General features: G+C 33.9%; 1 protein-coding gene across 1 annotated transcript; it reads left to right on the top strand.

Moving 5' to 3' along the window:
- LOC117619081 (40S ribosomal protein S13-2-like) lies at positions 1 to 7,536 on the top strand. The gene is made up of 4 exons (XM_034348906.1): positions 1 to 292; positions 376 to 514; positions 6,406 to 6,592; positions 7,358 to 7,536. Exons 1-4 carry the CDS (start codon positions 197 to 199, stop codon positions 7,389 to 7,391), a joined length of 456 nt encoding a protein of 151 aa, XP_034204797.1. The 5' UTR covers positions 1 to 196; the 3' UTR covers positions 7,392 to 7,536.
- The last annotated feature ends 1,164 nt before the right edge of the window (positions 7,537 to 8,700 follow it).

The following is an 8,700-nucleotide window of genomic DNA, read 5'->3' as shown; positions in this document are numbered from 1 at the left end:
GGAGTCCATTAGCTGGGCAATGGCCGAACTTGGTTCCAACCCACCACATGGGCTTCTTAAACCCTAATTGGCCTGCATATATAAACCCTAGTTAGAAAACCTAAACTGAGCCTGAACTGGGGGCAGAGGAAACCATTTGCGGCTCGTCTCAGGGAACCTAAGAACAGAGGCAACCTCGACGTCCTTCTCGCCCGTCATGGGTCGTATGCACAGTCATGGAAAGGGCATGTCCGCCTCAGCTTTGCCTTACAAGAGAAGTTCGCCTAGCTGGTTAAAGGTCACTGCTCCAGATGTAAGTAAACGAAAAGCCCGAGATTTAATATTGAAGTATGTAATTGTCGATGTTAATTTGAGTGGGTTATATCTGTGATTAAGGTTGAAGAGAACATCTGCAAGTTTGCAAAGAAAGGTATGACTCCATCTCAGATCGGTGTGATTCTTCGTGACTCTCATGGTATTGCTCAAGTCAAGAGCGTTACTGGAAGCAAGATCTTGCGTGTTCTTAAAGCTCATGGTATGCCTTTTAACTTGTAATTTTAATATTTTTCTGTATGAGTTTTGTTGCACTGTTACTCTGAAAATTATGTTAGAAGGTTTGGATGTGTAGTGGAACTTGTGGAATTGAAACCCATTTCTTCACTGAGCCCGATTACATAGTTGAAGATAAAGGAATAAGCACTAATTGATTGCTTACACTATTTTTCTGGATTTTAACATGTGGTTTGAGAAATCTCGAATTTGGGGTGGAATTCCAATCCCATTAGGCCTTCTCCAACTCATAAGGGGCTAAATCCAAATTTCCCCCTTCAAAAAGTGACTATTTGGGTTTTGTCCGGATTCAAATTGTTTTTTCTCCCAACCCTATGGACTCAAATTTTAGATCCGCAACTTTATTAAATTGTTTAAGAATGTTTTAAGTCTAATTTTTTTTTTATGGATAAATTTTCTTCACTTAAACTTTTTAAATAACATCATAATTTAATTTTTTGAACAATTTGACCTAAAAGAAATTGAAATTCCATAAATTTAATTTTATTCCAAAAGTAAACACACAACATAATTGAAACACAAAATGATTATTGAAACAATTGTCGACCTCATTCACCATCTCCAAAGCTCCTCCAAAGGTGATTGATCAAATCATTTTGGAGACTCTGATGCACATGTGGAGGTCGAACTCTATTATGACGAATCATGTAATCAGAGAGAGTCTGCCTATCTTGGTGGTACTCATATGTAATGCTTGGCTCCATCATTAAACATAAAGGAAAAGATGGCCTTGCCACAGTTATCCATTGAAAACTTCTAATGATATGAAAAGTATGAGAATGAAGAAGATGATGTGCTTGAAATGATATCAAAAGTATGAGAATGAAAGAGATTGATGAAATTGACAAAGGAAAAATAAATTGAGAAATGGAACAAATGTTTTTGGTAGATTAATTGAGAAATGAGTGAGTATTTATAGAGTTTGGAGTGAGTTTTGGGGTTGGATCTAATTTGGATTAATTTAAAATATTATTTTGATCGTTGGATTTAAATTTCAATCGTTGGATCTTTTTTTTTTTTTTTTTTTACCGTTAAAATAGCTTAGATTTAATTTAGATCGTTAATTTAAAGTTACTATTAGAATTTTTTTATAAAAAAAAAAGATTCTTCTCTTCCAACGGCTCTTTGAGCTGGAAACAGCCCACATGTAGGCCCAATCGATACTATTTGATTATAAAAAAAAAAAAAGAGGAGAGAGCCAAAGCCCAACGGCTCTCTCCCCTTATGCTGACACGTGGCCAATGCCACAGACAAGCCCATCAGAACACGTAACTAGCGCGGGTCCCACCAATTTTTAAAGGCTCATGGGCTCTGTCACCTCAGTTTGGGGTCCAGTGGTCCAAATTTGGGTTTTTCCAATTTTTGGGTCCTTCATTTTCTTGGGTTGGGAGAGGTTTGGGGGGATATTTTGGGTTTGAGTCCAAGGGTTGGAGATGGCCTTAGACCATCTTCAACCATGTTGGGGCTAAATTCAAATTTCCACCCTCCAAAATACAACTATTCATGTATTTTTAGGACTCAATTTTTTTTTTCCCCTCCAACCTTGTAGACTCATAATTTTGAGTCTGCAACTTTATTAAATTGTTTAAGAATGATTAGCCCCTAATTTTTTTTTCTTGACATTATTTTTGTTTCAACTTTCGTGATTTAATTTTCTAAACATTTTAACCTAAAAAAATTAAAATTCCAAAACATAATATAATTTCACTTAAAAATAAAAACAAGTACAACACCATACGTATACTCGGAATAATTTGAACCCTTCATTGAAGCCATTGCCATAATTTTCTTCCATTATTACTTTGACTTCATTGGATTCATTTATCTTCATTCAATAAAGATAATTAAAAATAAAGATAAACAACAATTAGAAATAAATATAAACGACAATTATAAATAAAGATAAAGAACAATTACAAATAAACATAAATTAATAGCCACTATGTGGAGGGCTTCGATAATAGTCTCAAGAGTTGTCTTCTGGATTGTAAGGGAACTTGTATTCATTTGGGCCTCAATAATTTCATCTTGCTTATTACCCCAATACTTCTTTCTTGGAGTAAATTTGAATAGGTCTATGGACATTATCCTCTGTTCATCGGCCTCCTTATCTTGTTGAATTTGATAGGCATGTTGCTCTTGTAGGAGCTCTAACTTTCGCCTCTTATCCCCTTTTGCCTCATTTCCTTGTTGAACCAATTCAAACAAGAACTTATCACTTTGGTTGAGATAACCTTCAACACATTTCCCTTTCTTTTTTTCATCCTTCTGTTTATCTCTTCCCAACGGCTTTTGCGTGGGCATGACCACATCATCTTCATCTTCCTTCAAATTGACTGTATTGCCACTATGAGAAGAATCTTTGAATGTTTATGTGGAAGATTCACATAGGTCGTTCCATTTTGGGCAATCTTTTAAGATTTGCCAAGCATGATACAACTTGAAAGGCCTGTTTGGAGGTTTATTATCATTCAAGAAAAATGTTTTTGCATTCATATCCTATCCATGAAATAATTGAAAAATATTAAAAATATAAATTTAAGCATTGAAAAAAATGAGTACTCACCACATCTTCAAGATTGGAGCCACTCACATGTCTTGCATTGGCCTTTGTCATACATGCCTTCCAAAGAGAACATTGTTGGTTGATGATCTTGAACTGAGAAGCAATAGCTTGCGGTGATCGTACCCTGGCTCCACTCATGCTCGGATCATTTTCCAAAAAAATTTGGTACACACGCAACCAGAATGAGTCATTTGATTGATTCGTGCCAATAGCCCCATCTTCAGAGATGGAAACCCACTCTTTGCACAATGCCTCATTTTCTTGTGGTTTTCAATTCACACCTCTTTGGGGTTTTGGGGCCATTCTCAACAAGAATGAATGTAGAATGAAAAATTATAACAAAGAGAGAGAGAGGAAAAAAAATAATTTTTGGTGGGTTATTTACCAAATTAATGTCTATTTATAGAGTTTGGAATAAGTTTTGGGGTTGGATATGATTTAGATTAATTATAAATATTATTTTGACCATTGGATTTAAATTTGAGTCGTTGGATTCAAATTGGCTGCCAAAACAGAAACTGTCAGTGGGCTCAGCAAATTTGGTCATCACGTGGGCTTTTAGCCATAATATAAAAATTTTTTAAAAAATAGCAGATTTTGGGCCCACAAAATTATTGGTCCATGCAATAAGATCATCTCCAACCCAAGGGGTGGAAACTCAAATTTTGAGTTTTGAGTCCAAAAATCTTCTTAAACCCATGTATTTTGGGTGGTGAAAATTTGAGAAATCTCAAATTTGGGGTGGAATTCCAGTCCCATTATTGCTTGGATTGATAATTTTGTGCGCCCAAAATTTGCTTTTTTTTTTTTTTAATTATGGCTGGAAGCCCACATGATGACCAAATTTGTTGGGCCCGATGACAGTTTCTGTTTGGGCTGCCACTTTGTGCGAAAAAAACATATTCCCATTTCATTAATTGATGGCCAACGGCTACTTTTTCAAAAAATATGATATGCTTTATATATATATATATATATATATACTCCAACAGCTATAAAATCAACGATTATGATTCATTTTAGGCAATCTCAACGGTAAAATTTCACATCCAACGGTCAAAATAATATTTATAATTAATCTAAATCAGATTCAACCCCAAAATTTATTCCAAACTCTATAAATAGCCGTTCATTTGGTAAATAATCTATCGAAGATCATTTTTTTCATTTCTCCTTTTGTTATAATTTCATTCTTGTTGAGAATGGCCCCAAAGAGGCATTGTGCAGAAGGTGGGTTTCCATCTCTGAAGATAGGGCTATTGGCATGAATCAATCAAATGACTCGTTTTGGTTGCTTGTGTACCAAAATTTTTTGGAAAATGATTTGGGCATGAGCGGGGTATGATCACCGCAAGCTATTGCTTCTCGTTTTAAGATCATCAACCAACAATGTTCTCTTTGGAAGGCATTTTCTTCAATGCTTTAAATTTATAATTTTTATTTTATTTCATGGGTAGGATATGAATGCAAAAACATTTATCTTGAATGATAATAAACTTCCGAATAGGCCTTTAAAGGTGTATCATGCTTGGCAAATCGTATGGTGTTGTACTTATTTTCAAGTGAAATTTTATTATGTTTTGGAATTTTAATTTTTTTTAGGTTAAAATGTTTAGAAAATAAAATCACTCGTGTTGAAACAAAAAAATATTAGGGGTTAATCATTCTTAAACAATTTAATAAAGTTGCGGACTCAAATTATGAGTCTACAAGGTTGGAGGAAAAAAAAATTTGAGTCTTGAAAATACATGAATAGTTGTATTTTAGAGGGTGAAAATTTGATTTAGCCTCAACATGGTTGGAGATGGTCTAGGGCCATCTCCAACCCTTGGACTCAAACCCAAAATATCCCCCCAAACCTCTCTCAACCGAAGAAAATGAAGGACCAAAATTTGGGAAAACCCAAATATGGGTCCAAGTATTGCCTGGACTCAATACTATTCACTGGACCCCATGATGAGGTGGTAGAGCCCATGTGCTTCGGAAAAATGGTGGGACCCCCGCTGGTCGCATGTTCTAATGGGCTTGTCTGTGGCATGGGCCACGTGTCAGCACTAGGAGAGAGAGCGATTGGGCTTTGGCTGTTTCCTTTTTATTTTATTTTTATAAATCAAATAGTATCGATTGGGCTTACATGTGGACTATTTCCGGCTCAAAGAGCTATTGGAAAGATGAATCTGTTTTTTTTTTTTTATAAAAAAAAAATCTAATAGTAACTTTAAATTAACGATCTAGATTAAATCTAAGCTATTTTAACGGTAAAAAAAAAAAGATCCAACGGCTGAAATTTAAATTCAACGGTCAAAATAATATTTTAAATTAATCCAAATTAGATCCAACCCCAAAACTCACTCCAAACTCTACAAATGCTCACTCATTTCTCAATTAATCTACCAAAAACATTTGTTCTATTTCTCAATTTATTTTTCCTTTGTCAATTTCATCAATCTCTTTCATTCTCATACTTTTGATATCATTTCAAGCACATCATCTTCTTCATTCTCATACTTTTCATATCATTTGAAGTTTTCAATGGATAACCGTGGCAATGCCATCTTTTCCTTTATGTTTGGTGATGGAGCCAAGCATTACATATGAGTACCATAAAGATATGCAGACTCTCTTTGATTGCATGATTCGTCATAATAGAGTTCGATCTCTACATGTGCATCAGAGTCTCCGAAATGATTTGATCAATCACCTTTGGAGGAGCTTTGGAGATGGTGAATGTGGTCGACAATTGTTTCAATCCTCATTTTGTGTGTGTGTGTGTGTGTTTTTTTTTTTTTTTTATAATGTTTTTTGGAATTAAATTAAATTTATGTAATTTCAATTTTTTTCGGTCAAATTGTTCACAAAATTAAATTATCCATAAAAAGATTAAATGAAGAAAAGTTATCCATAAAAAAAAACAATTAGACTTAAACTACTCTTAAACAATTTAATGAAGTTGCGGACTTAAAATTTGAGTCCGTAGGGTTGGGAGAAAAAACAATTTGAGTCCAGGCAAAACCCAAATAGTCACTTTTTGGAGGGGAGAAATTTGGGTTTATAGCCCCTCGTGGATTGGAGAAGGCCTAAGGTGACCTTTCTGTCTTCATTTTGTATGTTTCATGTTCTCTCAAAACTTAAAGGAGTGTGTTTTTGTTCTCAAACAAGTCTCTCGAGCTGTCCTTTCTAGTTTCTTCCGTACTACCCAAATGACAGCCTACTTTTTTGTTTTTTTATAAATAAAATATTTATATATTTATTAAAAAAAAACATAATTTCCTTTTGTTGTTGGCTGGTAGGTCTTGCTCCTGAAATTCCTGAGGATCTATACCATCTTATCAAGAAGGCAGTGTCAATTAGGAAGCATTTGGAGAGGAATAGGAAGGATAAGGATTCAAAGTTTCGGTTGATTTTGGTTGAGAGCAGGATTCACAGGCTTTCTCGTTACTACAAGAAAACGAAAAAGCTTCCTCCTGTCTGGAAATAGTAAGAATTCTTTATCATTTTTTTTGCATCTTCATTTTTATGGTTCTGGAAATACTATATTATTATATTGCTTGCCTTCGTCCTCTTCAAAAAAAAAAAAAATTTTATTGCTTGCCTTGTTGCTTTGCATATAAGGAAGTAGAACAAATAGGGTTCTTTGTTTATCAACTGCCGAGTTGTATCTGAATCTGATGGGGCAAAATATACCATTCTAACTTGTTTTGGGGCCTAGTTAGTAAAATACGGAATTAGAAAAGTACGAATATAACACGTACATGTTTTATTCGACAATATTTTGGCAAGATACAATTGAAAAGTTCGCCCACTATATAATATTATTTTTATTCAATAATATGTGAAAAATAAGTGAATTTTGTCTGTATTATTTAAAATTTTGTAAAAAAAATATGAAAATATGTACGTACGTGTATAATAGTATATTGTACGTTTGTTTTTAAAAAAACGTGTATTTTACCGTTTCTTTAAAACGTGTATAAAACGAGTATTAAATGGGAAAATGCTATCTGAAATCGGTATATCACACAAGCATAAGCCTGAGTATTCTCAGTTTGTATATTTTTGGTCAGAACATATGTGAGAGCCCCACAATTGAAAAAGGGCTTCATCTTAGTGTTGTAGAGCATCTAATTAAGCAGATGTTTTGTCTCATTTATGTGTATGTGCCGCCGATGTTTAGATTCATTCCTGACATATTTGTTCTCTGTTTCTGTACGATAATGCTGTGAACCCTGTTCTGTTTTACAGCGAGTCAACCACTGCCAGCACTCTGGTTGCTTAGGTTGAGTAAGCAAGACGGAAGTTTTTGGTCTTCTTTACATGTAAGGACAGAGAAACCTAGATATTGTAGTTTGCTTTTGTGCTCTTTGGATTTTGTATCAACTTTTGCATTTTTATCCCACATTTCTATATCATATGATACGATTGGTTGTTGTGTTCTCTAAAAATAGGACTACTTATTTTGGTTTGAGTAATGCTATACTTATCACATTTCTAGACCACATGATGTGTCGTGTCCATATCATATGTCACATCAATTAAATCAATGAAGTGTATTTTTAAAAAGAAAGTTTAATTAACGGTATTTTTAGAATGTTAATAAGTTATAAAAGAAAAGAAAATATTAAATAATTTTAATTGATGTGATTGTCGTTGCGTTATACAAATGTTGTGAGTAGCATTATTCTTCTCGTTTTAATTTTAAAGAAATTTAATATGCAAAATTGTTAATTTAATGAAAAGTTTCAATTCTTAATAAATTCAACATATGTTGTGAGAGTAGCAGTAGTTAACAAATCCAGTTAAATGCCCCAATTTTGTCAGTTTAATTAAAAAAAATATTTAACTTAAATAAAAATGTAATATTTTAATATTTTTTAAATTAAAAAAAACCTCTAACAAAGGGAAAAGCCTTGAATTTGGCATGTATGTGAACCCAAGAACCCTCTTGTTTTAGCCATTGGTGTTATTATGGATCAGAGGTTCAAAATTGTAGAGTTCAACTTCTCCAAATTCTATGGTAAGAATGCCGAGATATGAATATATGATTCAAATGCTTATTCTACCTGAAACGCCATTGGACGAAGGCAATGCAGCTGTGGATGAGTTCCAAGATTTTGTGAATAAATCAATGAAAATATTAAGAGTGGGCATTTAAACTGGAAAATCGAAAAATTGGGTTGATTGGGTCGAACAAAAAAAAAAAATCAGGAGAACCCAAAAATAGGATTGGACTAGTTTGGTTTGGTTTCAGTTTCGGTTTTTGTAGTGAAAAAGTTAGACCAGGGCAAACCAGGGGGCGAGTGTGTATTTTTTAAAATTTTTAAATAAAATATTGGCTTATTTACGTTCCACCGCCTAAAACTCGAGCTCGCTCTCACTTAACCACCTGGAACTCAAATTTCTTCATTTCACCCCCCCATTCTCCCACTCTGTCTTAAATGTTAACACCTCCCTTCAATGCCGTCTCATTTTCCTGTTAAATGACCTTTCACTCTCTCTCTCTCTCTCTCTCTTGCTATTTGTTTGTGGGAATTTTATGTGTATTCTTTTCCTTGTAGGAGGTTATATTTATAATACAACGAAACCTG

Source organism: Prunus dulcis, chromosome 2 (genome assembly GCF_902201215.1).
Source record: "Prunus dulcis chromosome 2, ALMONDv2, whole genome shotgun sequence".
NCBI lineage: Eukaryota > Viridiplantae > Streptophyta > Magnoliopsida > Rosales > Rosaceae > Prunus > Prunus dulcis.
Note: the sequence above shows the minus strand (reverse complement) of the source record. Positions and strands in the feature narration are given on the sequence as shown.

Bases quoted from the DNA above. Each gene is read 5' to 3' on its own strand.
- LOC117619081 (XM_034348906.1), top strand. From the start codon at position 197: ATGGGTCGTATGCACAGTCATGGAAAGGGCATGTCCGCCTCAGCTTTG. The intron at 515-6,405 runs GTATGCCTTTTA...GTTGGCTGGTAG, and splicing joins GCGTGTTCTTAAAGCTCATG to GTCTTGCTCCTGAAATTCCT. The intron at 6,593-7,357 runs GTAAGAATTCTT...TCTGTTTTACAG, and splicing joins CTTCCTCCTGTCTGGAAATA to CGAGTCAACCACTGCCAGCA.